At 39.8% G+C, this 23138-nt stretch overlaps 1 protein-coding gene across 4 annotated transcripts in view; it reads right to left on the reverse strand.

The window, feature by feature from the left end:
* Positions 1–388: 388 nt before the first annotated feature.
* The window catches only part of APP (amyloid beta precursor protein), a 232371-nt gene continuing 209621 nt past the window's right edge, over positions 389–23138 (reverse strand). For 2 of the 4 annotated variants that reach the window (XM_083841459.1, XM_083841457.1), the window contains 4 exons: positions 22850–22903; positions 11372–11472; positions 8171–8317; positions 389–990 (listed from right to left, as the gene is read on the reverse strand). In XM_083841459.1, coding sequence (XP_083697585.1) covers positions 889–990; positions 8171–8317; positions 11372–11472; positions 22850–22903 — 404 coding nt within the window. In that variant the 3' untranslated portion in view covers positions 389–888. The remainder of the gene's footprint in view (positions 991–8170; positions 8318–11371; positions 11473–22849; positions 22904–23138) is intronic. The other 2 variants (XM_083841460.1, XM_083841458.1) reach the window with 1 other exon arrangement.

Below are 23138 nucleotides of genomic sequence, written 5' to 3' on the forward strand. Positions count from 1 at the left end.
CAAAGAAAACTCTTGCCCAAAAGTTTTTTTTTTTCTTAATTTATTTATGTAACACAGTGTAGAAAGCTATCAATTCATAAGCAATGGTTCTGTACAATCATCCTGCAGAGGATCCCTGTTAATTTTCGACCAGCAGGCACTTTTCCCCCCCCCAGAAGTGCTCACAATTAACAGGGATTCTTTTTAATATTTTTTAAGATCCAAAAAAGATACATGGAAAAGAAAATAAGGTTTACCTTTCAATGCCTAAAGTGTGCACATAAAACAGGCACAAAGAAACAAATGTGTATTCCCATGATTTCTACGTCACTAATACAGCAGGAGCAACAATCTGTACAATAAAATGCAACTGCAGAGGAAAAGAATTTCAATAACTCATCTGGAATACTTTTTAAAAAATGTTGTTTTACTTTAAAATGCATAGTGAGAAAAAAACGCTCAGCAAAGAGAAGCAGCTAAACCCCACAGACACCGAAAGCATCCCCCATCAATTCTTAAAGCATATTTCAATTAGGACTTAATTTTTGTCACAAATCACAAGAATAATATACAACTGGCTAAGGAGCTACATGATAAATAATTGGGAAAGAGAATCTATCCATGCACTAGTTAAATACAGCTAAACTCTTTACAGTACACAAAAAACATTCATTAATAATGTAGTGTAAAGACTGAAATGTAAAGAGAAAGAGAGAGAAAATACATTACTGATTTTATTAATTCAAGTTCAGGCATCTACTTGTGTTACAGCACAGCTGTCAAAAGGCGATAATGAGTAAATAATAAAACAGAGTGTTTTTGTTTCTTTCCACGTTATTCTATAACTGAACACCAATGGGCAGTGAAGCAATCATTCTGCTGTCCAACTCATGAGGCTGCTGTGGTGTCCTAATTCTGCATCTGTTCAAAGAACTTGTAGGTGGGGTTTTCGTAGCCATTTTGCTGCATCTTGGAAAGGTGGCGCTCCTCTGGTGTCACTGCAGCATCCACCTGTCATGAGAAGGAGAAACCAGGCTCAGATTTTTGCTTAATTCACAGCATATCTCATGCTTCCTCACTAGGCCATCAAGCATACTTTGTACCCCCGTATGCATTCAGGCAGAAAGCATCCTCTAAAATGCAATAGCTTTAAAGAGCAACTTGCAAGAGACGTCCCTTCTAGCTTGGACAGTCATGCTTCACTTTTTGGATACAGTAATACCCAGCAAAAGATAAGGCAACAGGAACTAGTCTGCAACCTGAATTTTTGCTAGGACTTCAGAAGTAGCTGACCAAACTCAGCAACACCACCTTTGGATTTTGTTGTCTGGTTCAGGAAACATGTTATGCTGCAAATTAAAAAAGGAGATATGGTTTGCATCTCCCTGCTAGTCCCCTAGCTAGTTATTACATTTTTTCTCCTAGGATACATAAAGCATCCATACTAGGAATGAACTGGATCTCTAAAGAAAAGAAAAAGCTGATGAAATAATAGAAGAAGCTGAACTAAGTGGTTTGAGGATGCGTTCTGTCTATACTGTACTCTCAGATCAGTTGCAAGTGCTGTGGTCTCAAGACCATTAAAAAATAACTGGCGAAAATAAAATGAGGGTGCAAAAGAAAAGAGTAGCCAGAGCAGCCAGGCAGAAAGCGAGACAATCACCCCATGCACTCACTGAAACTGAACTTCTCTGGCTTCAAGGTTGTATTTAGTTAAGTTTAGTGACAAAAACCTCGCCATGTCTACACTGTTTAAATATTTCTACATACCAAAAATTGACCTTTCTTGATTACTTGGAAGATGGGCATAAAGAAAGCTCAGTCAAGACTTCTCCATTTAGTACTTGCAGCTCCACAAATTATTTCCTTTCTTCACTGAATATTTCAGTAATATAAAACTCCATCAAATTAGAGCGGGAGACAACTGACTCTAAATACTAATTAGGTATTCTGCCTCTTCTGTATGAACTCAGTAGCTGTTGTGTATTCAAAACCTACCATATCCTGGCTATCTTGCTAACCATCTATTAAAACACAGCTAAGAAAGTCTGCTTGTAAGCTGTTTTACTTGCTCTCTTATCTCCAATGTTTGACAGCTCTTAAAACAGAAGATAAAAACTGAATTTTGCACTGTCAAGAATTTAACATTGAGAAGGTGCCTAAGACTCTAGACTAAAGTACTGAGTATGAACCTTTTCCTGTGGATTTCTGTAAGTACTGACCTTTAGGAAAAATAGCCATTAAATTTTTGCATAAAAATAACCTTTTGGATAATGGAAAATGTATTCTCTCAAGAAGTCTTACATAGCAGGTAAGCTTACTCTAGCCATTTAATAAAAAAAGTAAAGGAAAAGTATTTTTATTTGATACTCATTTAAAATCTACAATACTGGAGATAACTCAACTTAGTGAGGGCAGAGTATGGCCATCTATAAGTTGTTACCTGATACTCTGGAGAAAGATGAAAGGTGTGTTCTTCCACGCTTGGGACAAATGCAAGCTGCTCAACTTATTTTTCTGGGCGTTCCTTTATTGTGGTATGTTATACTACCGCACCACCTTCCCTGCAGTAACACCAGAAAATGGCTCCTCTCAGAGCCATTTTCTGTCTTGATGGTCTTTTACTTATTACTTAAAAGAAGAAATGCTTCTGTGTGTGGCAAGTATATTTGACTGCTCAGATCAACTGCTAACCCTGAATCTGATCCCTTTTCCTATCTTCTAAATCTCACTCATGTTCCAATGCCCGAATTGCACCCCCAATCAGCATTGTATTTTCAATCAAATCTCTTTCTGATGCAAAAATTACACATTTTTGTGAAATACTCAACTTTAAGGGTCACATACTGTTTTCACTTGCAAGCTAGTGCAAAACTCTCCATAGCTGGAAGTCCCAAGCTTTCCAGCAAGCCCTTATTTTGGGCCAGTAGGAAACAGGATGACAGGTAGGAAAGGTCACTGGGCTGAACTGACACAGGGCTTCCTGTGTTTCCAATTCTGCAATATGACCTGGCCTTTTTGCTCTTAAAACACTGTTATTCGAAGGTGTTTATTTTTTGTTGTTGTTTGTTTGTTTGTTTTTGGATTTGCATGAAGTAATTTCCTTATGCAACAAACTCAAAATACATCAATTTCTTCGCCTCCTGCAGCATGGTCTCAGGCAGTGAGATACTGGTTAGAGAGATGGCGCTCTTGTTTTAAACTGTTCTTTCCAGATTTCTCTTATGCTAGAAATTTGGGGTAAAAAAATTTGTGTTCTTTTTTCCCTGCCTCTCTCCCTCTCTAGAAGTGACAGAAGACACTTTTTGTTTTCTATGGACAGAATAATGCAAGTTTCCCTTGGCCTGCCCATGCGAGCGCCAAGCGCTCAGCCTGGCTGTCAGCAATCATTTCAATCCATCGAGGACGGGAGAACCCCTGGGGATTTCACAGCCCGTCTCCTCTCCAACCTCCACAAGCAAGTCCCCAGGACACTTGTGTACAAGCACTGGCTGAGCAGCGCTCGCATTTTGGAGCCATGTCTGTGCCTGCTGCTCACGTTGTCCCTTGTAGCCTCCCTTCCCCGGGGAGCCCAGAGAGGGCAGACGGGAGCGCGGGTGCGAGGCGGTGACAGACCTGCTACAGCTCACAGCACTCGTCTCTGCGAGCTTCTCCTTCTCCAGGTGCTTGGGCACGTCCTGCTGTGTTACACGTCCTTTCTCCGCGGGTTACCAACTTTTTACACTGCCCACACCCATGTGCAGCGAGTCAGTCTCTGGCAATTTGCTGATGCTATCACCTTGCTGCAGACCACTTGTTTTCAAGTGAACGTTTCATCACTGTAACAGCAGCAGGGTCTAATATTCTTGTACAAACACATAAAAGGCCTAATCTGTGCCCTGAGGACCATGCAAATTTAACAGTGTTAACTATTTCCATTGTGACAATGTCACCGCGTGCCATCTGCTGCCACTGCTGTTGTCACTAATGCGGCTGTGAAGGAAACAGAAGAACAAAGCAGGGGAAATTGCAAGTGTTCCAGTAGCCCTTTTTAGTGCTTACAGAAACTAAGAATACAATGCAGACGCACGGGAAAAGCCACCCTTCCTTTTACTCTCGATTGGGCTGCTGTGACATCAGGCCAGCTGTGGTTCTTGCACGCAGTAACGCTGTGCTACAGGATTATCTGGTGCTTGTCCACATCGAGAAGTGACAGCCTCAGAGTTCACAGCTAACCCCGCAAGGTTCTCTTCTAGCATAAAAGTAGCGTAATGTGAAGCACTGGGGCTGAGAAAATGGGGATACATCACCGTGTATCAATACATGCCTGAGAGGATTTTTCTCTTGGGAGGCTCATCCCACTAGGACGGGATGCAAAGGAGGGGTATGCCAGAACCTGTGCTGCACTTCTTCCTATTTAAGCTCCAAACAACACTGTGCTGAACTCTGTAACCTGGTTTAGCTTAAGCCTCCCACTCATCACTTCTTATTCAGGACTAGAAGATATGATAAGCACACAGCATAACCTGCTTGTGGGAACGGAACAGAAGAAGGATGGTAGAAATCAGACTGAATTTTTAACGTCCTTGCACAATATTATGTATCAAAAAGCTGCGCTTTGATAAACTGGTTCACAGTGGAAGTCCAATAACCTCTGAAATATGGCATTTTTAGATGAAAGGGATTTATTGAGGCTTCCAGTTGCAGTCTTATCCTTTTTTTAATTTCCCATTTAGCCTTTAAAATGACTGGATTGTAGCACTTCCTCTCTTTCCTGCAGCTGACTGCCACAGGCTAATCCATCTCGCTGCCAACGTACGTGCACTACTGCTCATCCTGCATGTCTTCTCTTCCACTCGCTTATACCCATTCCGACTGTGCCAAACTGTTCCTCTTTTCCTACAACCTTTGTCCTAAGTATTGCTCTGTCAAACTACATGCCTTTAACTCGGCTATCTCCTTGTCAGTAAATCACTGAAGCCCTTTACCATTTCAAGAAGCTTTTTGCACCCATTATGGAGGTGGCAGGAGTTGAACACAGCATTTAAGAGGTGTGGGTACTTCCACGCTGCAGAGAAGCAGCCTAGACACTTCTCTTTTCTGCAGTGTGATCTCTTTTGAGAAAACAGCTTGGTCAGGTAGATAACCTCTTTTAAGACTGTCCATCTATCTCCTTCTGCTCAGCCTATAAATCTTTCACACAGAAAATCCTAGTGTGGAGTCAGGAAGATGGCAATACTGCAGCTAAATTCAGATGCTGCCTCTCTCTACACACACAGGACAGATCAAAATCCCGGACAGGATGTGCTGGCAGCTCTCAGAGATGCAACAAACACAACATCGTTGTTTAAATGCTGGTAAATGGACGCTGCCTAACGCACACCTGCAGATTGGACTTTGAGAGATGGGCTTTGGAGAACACTATGACAATTTTAGTGGCTTCTGTGCTGCTGCTGTGAGCCCTCCATCGCTGCCTCTCCCCACAAGCTGCTGCTGCTGGAGGTGCTGCCTCCGTGACAGACAACAAATGAGCTTCAAAAACGAGAGGGTGAGCTGAGACAGTTGGCTGCAGTCTGGAGCACAGGAGGTGAGACCTTCTCCTTTTTCCACCTGCTATTATGGAGGAAGCAATCTCCTGCAGACAGCTGGGGTGGGGGCACCAGCAAAAGCCATCTTGAAAATGTCTGCTGGAGCTCATACGTGCACATATAGTAAGTAATTTTCAACCACTCAGTCATTTATTTACTTAACTGTGGCAGTCCATTTCCTGGGGAGGCTGAACCACTTTGAAACATTTATATTGTCAGACTTGGAGAAGATTATTATGACGCCTTTTCAAAATAGGACAAGTGTGTTCCACCTTAGGACTTCAAAAAAGGCTAACAGGATTTTCAGTAATGACTCTTGTTAAAGAAATCATAGGGAAATGAGAACAAGTATTAGTCAGACTTGACTTTTTGGAAGATAAGAATATAAGTGGAACAGGACCTGTTTTGTAATTTTGCATTCATTATCACAGACTTAAATTCTCACAGTAACTTCTGACATGCAACAAACAGGTTGCTAGATTTGTTAAAACATACTCAGCCAACCTAGAACTCATGTACAGTTATTTTTACATCAAGTGTTTTTGCTCCTTTGTGCTTTTTGTGCATGGCACATTAAAGACAAATTAATCCCCTCTAAAATGGAACAGCTTAATTTTGAGGACATTTTAATATTAAACATCTATTTAAAATGGGTCTTTGGGTGCTTGTTATGTTTTCTGTTTTTCTCTAAGTGCATGCTAGAAAATTTTCTACAACAACCTACGACAAAAACAGATGTTATGCCTTTCTTGCAGGCGAGACAGTGAAGCTATGCAGTCTGCCAAGACCTGCACAGAGCAGGTCTGGCAGAATGAAGAATCAGTCCTACCTACTGATGTGAATCACAGTGCAGCAAATCTACAAGGAAACACCATCTATGGTGTGGTACTATGTATCAACTAATATTCTTGGTAGATTCCCTAAGTGATGCTGTCATTTTGACGTGAATTACTTGTTCACCTTGGGCATGTTATTTCTAGTCCAGCATTTCCAAGTTCACTGTCAGTGAAAAAAGCTCATAAGAATCTATGATTATTTTCACCACGTCACTCCATCAGATGAAACCTACCTGAAATTTTAAGGTCATACTGCAATAATGGTATGTCCACATTCAATGTCTGATTTGGGGCTTTGGCCTAAGGATCCTCCTGACCTATTCCTGCTGTCACTAAACTCAAAGGAGGGTGAGGTGACCCCAGTGCACAGCAAGGAGCTCCCTTCCACCACCTCTGGGTGGCAGCTTGGTGTGAGCAAGCTCTGTTCAGCTCTGTGTAGAGCCCCCAGGAAAGCCATTTTGGCAGGAAAGCACACTGACTTTGACCTCCCACCTCAGCTGACATACAACCACTGACAGCAGCAATCAACTTGGTAGTTTAGAATTAAAACCCGTTTGAATTTTCTACAAAATGGGCTGGAAGTTCTCAGATGGAAAGTTAAAGCTGAGATTCTTGCTTGCTATTTTCTGCAATGAGGTCTAAAATTCTGCATGGCTTGCTGTGTGCTCAAATCTCACCCCAAGCCATCGCTGCTCTTCTGACCATGTCTCTTTAGAAGGTTTCAAACCATGTAGGCAACCACAGCAAGGTCACAGGAACGTGCAAACAGAGGCTTACCACAAAGGCTTACTCAAACATTTTTAAGACCCTTAATTGCCCCAGACAATGGAATACATGCATTATGAAGCATGTATGTATCCAGGAAGACCAATGCAAAGTTCACTTGACTCAGGGTGAAACCAACGTAATTATGGACTTGAATAAGACTTGGTTTCAATCAAAAATTTAGAATACCAGCTTTGGAAGATAAAAGCATAAATGTCTCAGGTGCTGGCTAATGCAAGTACTACCTGCAAACCAGAAACTCACACGGGAAAATAGGTATCAATACATAAGGGATAAAATGTTACATGAACTCCTCTTCCAGTTCTCATCATTTAAGTTTTTCTATGTATAGAGATCCTGTCCTAAAACCAAGCAACAGGTGAGGTATTTTAAATTACTGTAAATTGACCACAAATTTACTTGGTAGATTGGGAGGAGACAGGGGTTTTCATCTTGCAAATCCCATATAAGAGTCTTATATTTTATTTGTGTTTTTCAAATTTATGAGTTTTACATTAACCATAAATCAAAAGCTGTTGGTGGCAACGTTAAATCTTGTTTAGAGAACAAAAAGTAATAAAGTATCTGTATAGGGAAAATCCTTGAAGTATACAACACAATCCACAGAAGACCTGCCTCAAACATTTATTTGCAAAGTAAATTAAAAAAACTGTGTGTGTGAGAACTCCCACCAACAGTAAAAACAGATTTTTCCTCTTGTGCAGTATCTGCTCATTTGCTGCTGTAAAATTTCCTATAAAATGAACTTTTACATTATGAAGTGATTGGTCTGAGATGGTTCCAGAACAGATTTTTGTGGTTTTGCCTCCAACTTAGCATGGTTTATATTGTGTCTGAATTTACAAAATGAGGCAATTTAATTCCACTCAGCTAGATGCAACCTCTCAGACTCTGAACATAAGGCTAGCCAAAACAGTGGTTTCTTTGTTTGTAAATATGTTTATGGAGCGGTGTGTTGACTGCTGCACATGACACCATTTGTGCTTGGTAGTCTTTTCTTACCTCCACAACCCCGTGATGAATAGATGTGTACTGCTTCTTCTTCAGCATCACCAAAGTAATGACAATCACTGTTGCTATGACAACACCTCCCACCATTAGTCCAATGATGGCACCTTTATTTGAACCCACATCTTCAGCAAAGAACACCTACAAAGAAAAATAAAGGATGGTGGCTAATAAAAAACTGAGTATTTTGTTAACTCATCCAGCTGCCACAGCAATACAAAGCCTAGCGAAGTATCAGTAATTAAACAGTACTGTATATGTCATTCTAATTAATCAAACCTGGATTGTTGTATCACAAAGTTCTCACAGATGGAGATGAGGAATTTCAGAAATTTGTTTTGCCTTTGGTGTAGCAGTGCTGTGGCTAAGGGGAAAACTCATCCCCATGTCTCTGGTTTACATGGGACTTAGAGACAAAAGAAGTGTGAGAGTAGTGGCTTTTTTTTTTTTTTGGTGAGTGAATCAAGGTAACTGCAAAATGACTGATATTCTGGTATAGAAGTAACCAGGGAGCATACAGTTGTCTTTATATTTCAAATGTGAATCATCAAAATTCTCCTAAATCTGCATCTGTTCAGCTTGTTTGGACTACATCTGATGTATTTCAATACAGGAGTAGTGAAGACCTTCAGGGTAACAGTGAAACTTGCACACAACCAGCAAGGAGTAAATTCTCACACCAAAGAAATGAGAGTCCAAATGAGAGCATGCTGATCTAAGTGACCAAAAAGGGATGCACTGCGATTTTGCAGGGCAAAGGGAGAATGAGCTATACCTGCATGGTGACAGTACTCATGTGAGACTCATGTGTGAAAAACAGAGAAGATCCACTTAAATCATAAGTACTGATAAGGCAAATCAGCAAACAGCAAGAAGCTTTACTATGCATTCAGTAAGACTGGCTTTTAGCAACGGGACCAGATATGAAATGTGAACAATTGTTTTCACTGTCCCCCTTTGTATATACCGCTTTATTTTACATTCATGAATGTTTTACAAGCCTTTTGTCTGCTTGTCAATATTAGGCTTTTATTATTATTATTTTTAACCAAAATAGGCAAAAAGGATTAGAGAATAAATTACATTCACAGAATTGTAAGACTATCTCACTCTGAAAGACTAAATACTTTGACAAGCATTTAACAAAAATGCAGAGGGAAGCAGGAAACCAGCTGAGAATTATAATGAGCTGTATAACATTTGCAGTCTTTAAGAAACACAATCTTCCTTGGAGAGGTATTAAAACACGCAGTATAAATATTTATATTGTTCCTAGTTGTAAGCAAGAAATACATTTAAGCAAAGTTAAGAATTCACTGCAAAGTACACACAATGGACAGTGTTGGCATAAGCTCATGTGAAGTAATAATTTCTTCTCTCAATTTTACCTGCGGAGGAATGAAAGTCTTACCACACTATTTCAGAGCCCTGTGAAATGCCCCAGCTAATATATATGTGCAACAGAGGAAGGCCTTAAGCATTTTGAGTCATGAAAATCAACTTAATATACAGCTAAAACGTGAGCACCCACAAAGAAGAGAACTACAATTTCAGACCAATTCAATAGTTTCCATGTAAAATGCAATGCACAGCTGAATTCAAAGCAATATCCTAAGGAGACTGCTTCAGTAAATCTTTCCAGGGCACAGAAGAAAACACAGATGAAAGTATTTTCTGCTTACTGCTTTTGAATTAAAGTTAATGGAGAAGGGCATCAGCTAGGATATGGCACGCAGTAAACAAGCAACGCCCTGTAAGGCATCATTACAGGACTTTCTCAACAATACTGGACTCCTTGCTCAGTCTCAATTGAACAGATAACCGAGAGGACAGCTTGCTGATTTTTAAATAATGGTTGTGGCTATCGGTAAGAAGCACGGCATTAAATGCTTCAAAAAGCTTGAAAGGTCCCACTTTAAGCATGATGTGGATTGCCCGGGTGCATGGATTACAATGCACTCCCCATCAGCTACCACAGGAAGGGCAGTTGGCAGCTCCAAAGTGCCTGCATCAAACCACTTAAATGCTGAAGGTCGCCGCGGGGAAGTGCGTGTGACACGGGATCGATAACTAACGAGCAAGTGGCTAAAAATGCATTTCTGCAAGTTCCTTCCCTTCAGTAAACTTGCATGGGTTTACTCCACCAGGGTGTTTAACTCATCTGAGCTAAGCATGTCAGAATTTCCCAAATTAGTGCTAATGCATTTTGGATTAGCTCATCAAACTGGGAATTCTCAGTTCTCAGCATCAAAGAGATGGCAGAATATCTTTTCACACAGTGATTGCCTAGTTCAAATGCAAATTTAAGTCCCATGTTAATTTTAATTTTCAGCACTAGTTAGCTTTAAGAATATATTAAGAAAAAAAGCTTTCAAGTTTAATATCAGGATATAGAAAGTCACAGAACTGAAATCTCATCATGTAATATACCTTTACAAAAGAGAAGGCAGAAAAGGTTTACAGCTAATGCTGCTGTATGGGTTCTTCATTACTTATTAAGAAACTGATGCTTATTCCTACTTCCATTGCTTTTGGTTGTTATTTTTGTGTTCATAAGAAACACAGTTCAAAGGAGGAACAGTATTTTGCTCCTATTTGCCCTTAATCTGTTAATAATTTAATATACCTTACAGAACAAAACACACAGATAGACAAAACTAAGGCCAGTATCCTCTTATGCCAAAGCACAGGATCTTGCCAGAGGTTATGCTCCATGGAGTTCAGCTCCTTCATGCACCACCTCCATCTGTTTTGACAGAAAAAGAATCTATTCCTGAAATGGTGTTACACTAGTTCTTGCTGCACCATGCTGCGTTTCCATGAGTTTTTCTTTGTTTGTTTTAACTTATTTAGCATTTTCCTTTCTCTTCTCTTTAGTTATGTGACGGTGACAGAAAGACAGTGGGACAGGTGTTGCCCAAATGACCACATCTGACCACATGGCAGTGCAAGGGTAGAAACGGCCAGAATTTCCTCTCACGTGAGACTTAATGGCTTTCTATCTTCTCTGCTGAAATTATTCCAGCTTTACTTCCATTTAAGAGAGAACCAGAAGAATCATCATCTGTTCACATGGAACCTTTCTGTTGGCAATTTCAGCATCCACATCACTCAGGGGAAACATGGCCATATTTGACCCACACATTCAGGATATAATCAAAACACACATGCAGAAACAACCATTTGTTCACTCACCAGCTTTTGATGATGCACTTCATATCCTGAGTCATGTCGGAACTCTGCATCCATCTTGACTTCAGATATCTCTTCTGTTTTAACATTGGTCAACCCAGAACCTGCATTGCACCGCAAAGACAATTGGTTAAAGTCATCGATTCAGTTACCCTCTGCTTACCTCCACCACTACGAGGGCACACAGCGATAGTGTCATTCACACAGAGGAGGTGTGATGCAGCGTGAAAGGGAACTGGGAGGAACGTGAGGTATGTCTGATGCTTCAGTCACTGAGGTGACTGTTGTGGTTTAACCCGGCTGGCAGCTAAACACCACACAGCCGTTCGCTCACCCTCCCCCCTCCCTCTCTGGGATGGGGGGAGAGAAACGGGAAAGTGAAGCCTGTGAGTTGAGATAAAGACGGTTTATTAAGACAGGAAAATAATAATAACAATAATAATAATAATAGTGATAATGGTAATAGTATTAACAATAATAATGTGTAAGAAAACAAGTGATGCACAATGCAATTGCTCACCACCCGCTGACCGATGCCCAGCCTATTCCCGAGCAGCCGGCCCCCCCACCCCGGCCAGCCACCCCTATATATTGTTTAGCATGACGTCAGATGGTATGGAATACCCCTTTGGCCAGTTTGGGTCAGCTGTCCTGGGTCTGTCCCCTCCCAGCTCCTGCTGCACCCCCAGCCTGCTCGCTGGCAGGACAGAGCAAGAAGCCGAAAAGTCCTTGGCCTGGTGTAAACACTGCTCTGCAACAATTAAAACATCAGCATGTTATCAGCGCTCTTCTCATCCTAATCCAAAACATAGCACCCTACCAGCTACTATGAGCTACTTAACTCTGTCCTAACTGGAACCAGGACAGTGACACAGAACGAGCTGGTAAAATTTCTCCCCTGTTACATGTTCCTTAATTCACTGCAGCTATGTTGGTACAAGCATCAAAGGCTTTCAGTACAAAACACAGCAAGAATTAAGCTGCTGGGGACCAACAGCGATCTCCTGAACTGGCTCATAGGATGCAGGCGGATCTGCTCTGATAGCCTCTTTAGCAATGTCACGAAAATTTAGTGTCCAGGCCAAAACTGTTCTCTTCCCTAAGCTCAGGCTGCTGTGAGGAAAAAAACATATACCCATGGTGCGAGGTGGGAAATCCCAGATATTCTATTTTCTTGTTTCTTGCAAGCCTGTATCGTATGTGCAGACAAGCCTAAATAATCTCCTATAATGTTGGTGCAGTTTACAGAGTTCTTATTTGTTTTTATATTTCAGACTGCTCAGAACTGACTTCTGCCTGAGACATGGTAACTCCATCTCTTGATTAGAAGGATACAGTAAACCAAGTAACCACAGCTTGCAGTGATTTTAATTATAGTTTGCAGTCCTGTTCCATCCTTAAGGGTACAAAGGGGAGATGCTGCACTTGCCTAACTGGAAAAGAAGGGCAGGATTTCCTCCTGGAAAACAGCCTTAGGAGAATGAGCCAGACATACAACAGCTGAGCAGTGCATCCTCTATGTGTATCTATGAATGTTTTGTCCTGAAAAGCTGGCTCTGGCTTGTAGAGAACATATGGATATTCACATAGCTGGTTATTTTCCTTCTCAGTGCAACTGATTGACATTTATATTTCCTGGAGGTACAAACACTGCAGAAGCATGGTGTTTATAAGAAGTTTTTTCCTCACCCTGTCTAATGTGATAAGGACAAACTGTTTCATATTCCTTGTCTATATTTATTTTAGCATTTTATTGCCCCAAATGATTCTTAATATTTGGGTTGACCTTAAGCTCTGATGCAGAGGGAAAATCTCTTCTAAAATTCTCAGCACTACTGACAGCTCTTGTGCTCCACCACCGCTCTGGACTCTCAAGAAATTCCTGAAGACTTCCATGTGCCACAATCTGAAGCAGCACTGAATGAAATAATTATTCCCCGTTTATTGCTTTTGAATGAGCGTTTTTTTCCATTAAATGCTGATCTAGTTTTATATTATGAGACAGTGAGAACAGACCTTCCCAAGAACTTCTCCAGACTGTACTGACAATCCCATTCTAAAGCAATGATCTTGCTTTTCTTTTTTTTTCTTCTCCTTTTTTTTTCCTTGCATATAAAGGTGAAAACAATAATAATCTTCATGTGGTAAAGTATTTATGGTTATTTTCTTGAAGAGTCCAACTGTCCCATAAATTCTACTTTACTAAGTGTCTTCTTTTTAAGGAATGTTTTATTCCTTAAAGACCTTTCTTCTTTTATTAAGCATCTGATTTTTGATGCCACATTACACTACTGACAAGTATATTATGACATGTATATATGAGGCCACTTCTAAATGCAAGAACAGTTGAGTACTTAAGGAACCGCAGTTTGAAAACAAACCATGATGTTCTGTCAATGAAACGCAGGAGGAAATGAAGATGAAGGAAATAAAACCCACATGGTGCCTGAAAAGAGGTTTAATTTTCTATACTTGAAGCAGCTATGGTTAGTTTTCCAAACTAAGAATACAATTCACTCTCCTTTGAGCATCATCTCAAAATAGCCCCTACACCTGCGTCAACAGGAAGCGAAGAAAATGAGAATGCGTATCTGGGCACACCGAGGCTCACCTCTTCAAACCTTCTGTCTTTTTGTTATTAGAATTAAAAGGGGGAAAACAAGAGTGGAATAGCAGTGTTTCACATAGTTTAAATATCTGGGGGGAAAGGGCTTTCCTGGGACTTGGTTCTCTGCCCGTGGCTGAAGCAGCTGGAGAGGAGGCCGGCTCCCCGGTGCTTGCTGCTCTCCATGGCCCCACTGGCTGCCCCTCAGACATGCTGGCCAAACCACCTTGAGGAAACTCCCCCAGGGCAAGGACCTCGGGAACTGCACAATGTGTTTGCTACAGCTGACAGATCCATTTAAGATACAAATATTGATTAGAGCATATACATACATATATGAAATATATTGGTGAAGAATCAACTTGTGTTTTGTAGAGAGAAGTCCTGCTCCCCAATCTCTTGGAGGTCACTAACAAGCTAGCAAGGACATGGGAAAGATGAGCTGGCTTTCAGGAAATCTTGCTTTCCAAAAGGAGGTTTATAAGATCCCTCATCAAAGCTGTGGCAGAAGCTGAGATGGCAAGGATTAAGAGCGAAAGTCCTATATGACTTCCCACAGCTGATTAAAAGAGATGAAACAGTGCAAACACACGGGCATTTTTCACAATGGAGGAAGGTTACCAGCAGGGTCCCACAAGGATCTGTGCTGTGCTGTTTGTAAAAGTGATCCAGATAAGGGAGTGAATGGTGCAGGGACAAAGTTTATTGACAAAAAATTAAAATAAAATAGTCAAAGTAAAACCAGCTGCAAAGAACTGCAGAAGGGTATTACAAATTCTGAGTGCACAATAAAAGGGAAAGGATATTTAATGTTGGTACAATGTAAAGTGGTGCACACAGGGATAAACAACCCTAACTATACATACACAACGGGCTCTACACTGGCTCTGGTCCAGCCAGGACAGAGACCTTGGAGTCACTGCGGATAATTCTCTGCGGGCACTTGGCTTATTGGCAGTCAGAAAGGTGAAGAGAAAGACAGGAATAATTGTGAAGGAACAGAGAAAACAGAAAACGTCATTACACCACCATATAAATGATGCAACTTCATTTTAAATACAGCTACCACTTCTGGTCAGCCCACCACAAACAAAGACAGAAGAACTAGAAAAGGTACAAAGCAGGGGGACAATCACTGACATGGTTTCTGTACAATGAAGGACCAGACAAATCATGAGTCCCCAGACTGGAAAAAGATAAATGAGGGGGAACAATACAGATATCTATGCAACTGTGAGCAACATGGAGAAAATATATAAGAAATGACTAATCATTATTTCTCCAACGAAAGTAAAGAATACCGACATGGTTATAACACAGCAGATTAAAAACTAACAAAAGAAAAGTATGTATATATAATCTGGTGCAATGCAAAATTGGACTGTGGAACTCACTGGCACAAATAATAAGAACATTCAAAATACAAATGAACAAATGCAAAGAAGAAAGGTTCATCTAGGGATACTAAACGCAATGGTAAAATACAATTTCCAGTCCTGGAAGTCTATCAAACGCTGGCTGCCAAAAGCTCAGTGGATGTGCTAGGAGTAATATGGCAGAGGTGAAATCTCTAAGCATCCTGTATGCACCATCGCCAGAGGGAGGATGATGGGCTTGGGTACCTCTGCTCTTGGGGTCTAACCACTTTTATTGGAAGTGAGCTATGATAGCTTAGACAGTAGGTTTTTGTTAGCTTCAGTTAAATGGAGCCAAACACCACAGGCAGGAATTAGAGCAGCATTTGGGGGCAGAACAGGTCAGTAGCCTTCACAGCAATAAGCTACAGCATGACAGAGGATGCTAAGTTCACCAGTAGGCTCATCTGCTGGAAAAACATGAGATCAAACCCTCAGGCTTCCCTGAAGCCACATTTCTTGGACGCTTCCCTTCCCTTCTTCCATTCCCAATAGAGAGGGAGCTGTACTTCCAGGCTACTACTGTGCTTCCAGGATGCAGCAGGCTAAACAATCTGTGGAGATCAGGCAGAAAATTTTTGCTTTGGGCTAATACGATCAAGGTCTGGTGGTCTACTTGACCTTATACACCAAACCAAAAAAATGCCATGGGATCTGAACACAAAATAGGACTTCCTATTGCACAGTTAAATATTGTTTCACTTTCTAAAACTTGCCTTTGGCAGCTAGCACTTTTTTGGTCAGAAAGAGAATAAACTTCTATTGCACTAACAAACCTAATAGAAATTTTTTTCTTCCTCCTATCTCCCTTAGAAGGGAAGAAGAAAGACTTTAAGAAGTGCAATGAGGGTAATCTGGTGCTCTTCCGAAAACAACTGATTATATAGTAAGAAAACAATGACTCTGCACTAGAATCAATTAAATATTTGGTACAAGACAATTAAACATGGAGTTAAAAACTGCCTTTCTACCATGCTACATTGCAGAATTGAGACCTTCTACTGAACAAAACTTCTCTTTGTTTCCAGTTCATACACTTTCCCGTCCTGGTAAATACATAGTTAGACACACATGCTAAAATCAAAGATTTAGTTTTCAAAGGTAGTAACTGAAGAAGGAAAAAACTTCTGGGTCTTTCTAAAAATTTTATCAATATGAATAAGGTAGGATGCAAACAGCAAACAGTTAAGACCGCTATACGCTTGCAAGGAAGACAAGAACACAAACAGAAGTTAACTATAAAACAAGATCCTTAATCCTTACTCAAAATGATGTTTTTTTTTTCCACTATCAAGTCTAAAATACACAATTCGAACACAAAAGCCAAAATAAAAGAAGAAAAATGACAGTAACAGCCTCACTGCAAACTCACAAATAATGATAATTATTAGTGCTTTTTCTTCTAAATTACATACTATCTTTAGGGAGTTGCATTCCCAATTACTTTAATTTTAAAATGCTACAATTCAGCTGGTAAATATTTTAACTTGCATCTTCTTAGCAAAACTGACAAAACTATTTAGCCATCAAAACCACAGTATTAAAAACATCCAGAAAAATCCAACATAATGAGCTAGTTAAGATTATACTTTCATAAAATAAAACAATTTTCTAACAATAAATGTGTGCTGACTTACTGTATATGTAACAGAAAATGATTCCATGTTTTTTCTTGCTTTGCTCTTGAATAATTAGGTTTCTTGAATGATGGCCTTTTAATGGTATTTTTGTTAATTAGGAATGTTAACTGTTTTTATATATACACACATTTATACATACGCATACATACACACACACACACCTATATTCCAAGCATCACAGAGCAGCGTTTACAACCTTAATTGTTCCTTGCACTTAAAGGGAAAAAAAAGCAAACAAAAAAACCCAACTCCAAACACGGAGTTTATAACTACTCAGATGAAATACAAACAAAGCAGCTGCTTTGAGGAACATTTTACTCTCACACAGATAAGGTTTTGTGTTTGTTTAAATATATATTTAGGCTTTACAAAGGACAAGAATAAATATGATACAATGAATTCTACCAAGGAAGTACTTAGGTGTATATTATCTACTACGCTGTCTGTGACTGGTTGACCTACTGGTTAAATAACAGCCTAGCAAGACTTTGTGACTTTGTTTTGCAAGGATGTGAAACAATCTTAGTTTTGTGTGTGGTCTTCCAAGTACTTTTAGAGCTAAAAATCAAACTTCCAAGTGAAGCACAGCTGAAATTGCCAGAATTTGATGGTCTCTACATAGAGGGGAAAAAAAAGTAGCACGTTTGAAAATGGTTTGAGCAATAGAAAGGAGGACAGAATTCAAGAAAACATTTAACTCCATGTCCATGAACTGTATTTTGAGTGGTGTTAAGAAAAAGAGAAGATTTGTGGAACGAGGGTCTGCTATAAATGTAGTAAACAGCTTTCCCTGGGTAAAACTGCATAAAAAAAAAAAAAAAAGGCTGGATGGAAAAGAATGAAGTGTTTGAACAATTATCTGGGAAGACGACTTCAAGTTCTTACCAGAAGTACAACTATTACTTCCATAAGACTCTATCACTCTGTGAAGGTCATTTCAGCTGTTTCATGCATAAAATGAAGATTATATACTCACTTTCGTAAAGACAACTCAAATATCAGTGAGGAGAAGGAATTTTAAGATACAAAACTTTCTTGTCTCTTCTTGGAAGTTAGTAAAATGGTGGTTTGCTTTTACTTCATGGATGACTACGGCACTCTCAAACTGGAGAAAGCAGTAAAGAAGTGCAAACTTTGTTGTTGTTTGTTTAGAAGCTTTTCAATCTTATTTTAAAGAGAATACTTTAAATTCTTAAATTCCTTTGAATTTTTAAAATAAATATTTTTTAAGAAAAAAATCTTGCTAGAACTTACTTTGAAAAAAAATATTTTCTAGAAGACCAGAGATAATTTACAGGTGTGTAAAAATCAATAATCAAAACAAGTAAAATTTGGTGATCTTTTCCTGGCATATCAACACATATGCTGAGCAGATGCATATAGAATTGCATTCACAGTTAACTATATAATGGAAAAAAATCTACTACAGATTTTTAGTTGGTAGCTGCAGACAGTTAGTTTAAGACATCAGTATTGAACTAACATCACCAAGACCAGAAAACGACCTGGCAATTTCTGTCAGGAAAATCATAAATAATTCCCTAAGCTGCTCTATGCCCTCACCTCGTACAGAGTGCAGCATATGTGCTAATGATTCTGCAGAACAGTCATTAGGCTTCAGAGCCTCTGCAACCATATATAAAAAAATCCCTCAGCCTCCTCCAATATGTAATAGAATTAAGAGATATCATGATTTACTGGCAGAAGGGCCAGAGACACAGAAGCAGCTCTATGTGCAAGCTCTCCTCAGAATTACTGAATGTTTAGAAAACAATCTACTGACAAAGGGTTGGGAGAACATCGAAAAAAACAAACCACCAAACCACACTATGTGGAAGAAAATAACACAATTAACTTCATAATCTCCTTGCAATGTGAACTGTGGGCATCCTGTTAGTGATATAATCTTAGCTGTTAGCAGTGTAATTACAGTTGCGACTGTGCAACAGATGTGAATACGATTTACCCTGTACAGAGCATCGTTTTTTCTTCTCTATCCTTGAACTTCAGAAAATCTGCTGATATTAGGCAACATCCATTCCGATGGCAAATTTTCTAATCTTTACTCAATTTCCATAAATCAGACTGCTGGGTTAACACAAGTAATAGGGAACTTGTTCATGAGTATCTGGACTGTTTTATATATACCTTTATGTCTCTTTCTACAAATAAACAGAACAAAGTTACTAATAATCACCCAATATTCAGCTGCAAGATACTAAATATTTATCATGAAAAAGTGACCTCTGAGGAATGAGCAAGGAGACATTATTGAAAAAGTTCGTCCAGCTAGGCTATCAACTAAAGCGGTATTCCTCATATTTGCAGCTCTTCCTATTTTCAGGCTGGACTGAATCCTTTTAGTTGTCTCCCCGTATGGAGCAATTTAGAAATGGCAGGAACATGCCAAAAACGCCTTAACATCTCAGGCTGTATGAAAAAATACAGCTCACTGATGACTGCTCTCTAGATGTTTTCCTTCCCTTTTACCTTTTTATTACCTCTGTTTACTTCCTTTCGAGGAAGGAGATGAGAGGAGAGAGATTTAGGCATAATTCTTATTTTTGTTCCCCCATTTGTGGATTAAAAAGGGAAGCAAAACGTGGAGCATTGGACTCCTTTTCATATACCAGTGTGAATCATGCAGATGTTATATTTATACTAGGAAATAGGGATTCCCCACAAATTATTCTCCCCTTGGGACTGATATAAGTCAGGCTCAAATTCAAGCTTCAGCTGCTGCTAGTCAAGGTGGAGCGCAGCAGAGCTACAGATTTGGACAACTCTGGCCTTGAATTTTAGTAAACACTTTAAACTTGGTCCTACTCATAAGCTTTACTGCTTTATAGATTGGCCAACTCTTCACATTTCCTGCCTCTTTTCAAAGTTTTTGTTTGTTTCTTTTGAAAGAGGGAGAATGATGTGCTGAAGTACCAAAACTGTAGTTATCCCAGATATCACAAACTAAGTACCTACTTTTCCCTTCTGTACCATGACCAAACGACCTCTCTTTTAGGAAGGAGACGAGTATCATCCACATGATCTAGATTTGTTGTTAAGAAAAATGTAGTGATCATTGTAAGAATGTCATGTGGATGAAAACCAGTAACAAGATAATGGAAAAAGGAAGAAAGGACATGTGCCTGTGTACTTGTGTTGGTCCTTCAAGAGACGATTTTCTTCAGTGACTCTGAACACCTAAAAACATTCAATTGATCATAAGCCCAGGCTTGGACTATTGCAGGTTGACATGACAAGGTATTTTAACCTTGAAGAAGCTGGTAACCACCCAGTTCACTTCAGCAAGACAAGCAGAAGCACAAACTGAAAAGTCAAGACTGTGACAGTGGCAAAGCTTTTGGGAAATCAACAGGAATGCAGGCAATTAAAACAAAACAAAAAGTTACAGGCAGCTGTGTGTGTTAATCTGCCTCCAGCCCCCCTTCTAATACTTTTCATTCTGTAATAATATCCTCATTGTCCAGATTATTTTTTCCTAAAGAATACCAACTAACTACTCTAAAAGGACAGTAACTGCAGAAAAAAAGTATCACTTTTCCTCTTTTAAACTCTAACATAGATGTTTTATTTATAATTAGCAAGTAAAACAATTTTGAAGTACAGTAATTTTAAAACTGTCAGAAGTCCTTAGTATTTCACACTGTTTAATTAACCGTCCGTGTGCTTTCCACAATTCCTAGTTTGTGACAGCTACTCAGACCGGTACCAGCTTTTTGTTAAATTGAAATACTTGGGCAGATAAATTACTTTCAAAAGATGACGGAAAATCAGGTGGGCATGTACTGACAGAATTTCTCTCACTAAGAACTAATTTGCAGAAATCTGGGCATGGTGATTAAAGATGTAAGGATGAAGGTCTACCAGAAATGGTGAAGGAAATATGTTTTGTTTCCTGTTACAATATATTTACCAGTACTGTAATGGGGTAAAATCTTTATTTTATATACAAATCTAAGAAATTTGATGCTGTGAAGTTTGGAAGGCAGGCACAACAGCGATATTTCAGCCTCTCTAGTGAGGTGACTGTCTTCATGCAGGAATGCAGCGTGCATCCCTGCCTGTCCCGAGGGATTCAATCTCTACACCAAAAGCAGAACACAAGAGCCCTGGCACCACTTAAATGGTGCTAAAACGCAGTGAGTGGCACAAAGGCCCCTTGATGGCATTACTTTTATTCCATGTGCTCTTCATAGTGTAATATTTCCTGTATCTGCTGGGAATTTCAAGTCATAACGATCATGTTGAAATATTTCTACCTCTCCTTAATAGTCTATCACACACATTGACAAAGACCGCTCATGACCTATGCCGGGCATACTTCTTGCACTATTTGTATCACCCCAACCAACAACGTGCTCTGACACAATGGCCTTAAAAACACATTTCCTTCTGAAACTAGGGTGCTGCAGTATGAGAAAATCCTTTCCCTAGAAAGTGACACCAGTGATTTCTGTCACGTGTGTGTGTGTGTGTATGGCAATAGAAGGGAGGAAGGAATAACCTTTAGTAATAAATATGGGCCTCCTAACAGGAGATTTTTCACAAAGACTGAAAGTAAAAAGGTTAGCAATTACAAACTTTAATACTACAGGAACTCCACCAGCTTCCAGGCTCTCTTTGTGGAATGAAGTAAGGCTCTAAACACCAGTATCAGAGTCCTAAAACAATGCTAGGAACACACCACCTGGCCAGCCTCGACGTACCTCCCAACTGCTGTAAGATATGGTCTTAATTCACTCCCCACTGTAGCGTTTGCTGGAGTCAGTAAATACCAGTGGTATGGGGAGAGATTTAAACACGCTAAGGTGTTGCCCGTAATGCTTTCCAATAGAAGTTTGGAGGAAAAGATGAAGGGAGAAATAAGATAGATTGATCAGCTTGATCTGAAGAAAAAGAATAAAAAAAGAGATGTGACACTGAGATAACTCTGACCCTAAAATAAACTCATCTAATCTCACTGTTTGTTGAAAAGTAATCTGAAATCAAAGTTTGTTTGCAATCACTGGAATCATCCATTTCTAGATATTACTAAACAGAGACGAGGGAAAAACAACCTAGGAAGCAAAAAAAAAAATAGTATGAAAAGCAATCTTTTCCTTTTGAAATCTGAATTATCTCACAACTCTAAGCATTTGCAACCTGAGTTGAGTTAGCCACATCTGAATTCAACAGGAAGACGTTGGTACCCCTAGAAGGCAAATACTCACCTCTTTCTAACCTACAATGGCATGGATAACTGTCTAGAGGTGTCTTCACTGAATCCAGGGTGAGAATATAAGTGTCAATTTTTAGACGTTTGGAATTAGCTAAGATAAGTATCACTGCAAAAAGATCTTGATGTACCCTGCACTTCTAAAATGGTATAGATGAACTCTTTATTAGCCATGATTTACACAGAACAGTATACTTGCATCGAGAATATGGTACTTCTATCATATGTTCCTAAATTAAAAGTGCTCTCTGCACTCTGGGGTACTGTGGCTACTGCATCTTACATCTGCCAAAACTTTCTTGCTGCCAGGGATGACAACTTGACGTGAGTGCCAGCTCTGAGTTCCACTCCCTTTGCACGCACACGTACTGAACACCCGTGATAAAGACACCACTGACGTGGCCCATGTGTGTCAACTCATGCCCCGAATACCAGGTCCTGGTTCAGGACATAGCATTGCATTTTAGGAGAGGGTTACACCAAAGAAAAGGTGATCATCTGAGCTCGAGCAGACCACGCACATGCTGGGAAAACACAGGTTAGGTAAAAGGTTACACAGGTTAGGTAAAAGCCATGCAAGTTCTATACCTGGTCGTGTGGTGAGTCCTCTGTCTGCAGCGGGGCGGGCATCAACTGGCTCAACTGGGCAGGTGCAGAAAAGAAACAAAAAAAGCAAACAAAAGATAAACAAGAACCCCCAAAGTGATAAAACCAACTGCTTTTCTGTTGGGATAGTGCAGGAGAGACATATGGTATAAACTGAGTTACAAACGCAACAGCTAGAAAAGATCTGCCTTCAGTTAATCCTGGAAATAAAAGGAAGGGATGGACACAACTTCAAAAGGAAAGTTCCACAGCTATGTGTCAATTTTACATC

Source organism: Anser anser (genome assembly GCF_964211835.1).
Source record: "Anser anser genome assembly, chromosome: 1".
NCBI lineage: Eukaryota > Metazoa > Chordata > Aves > Anseriformes > Anatidae > Anser > Anser anser.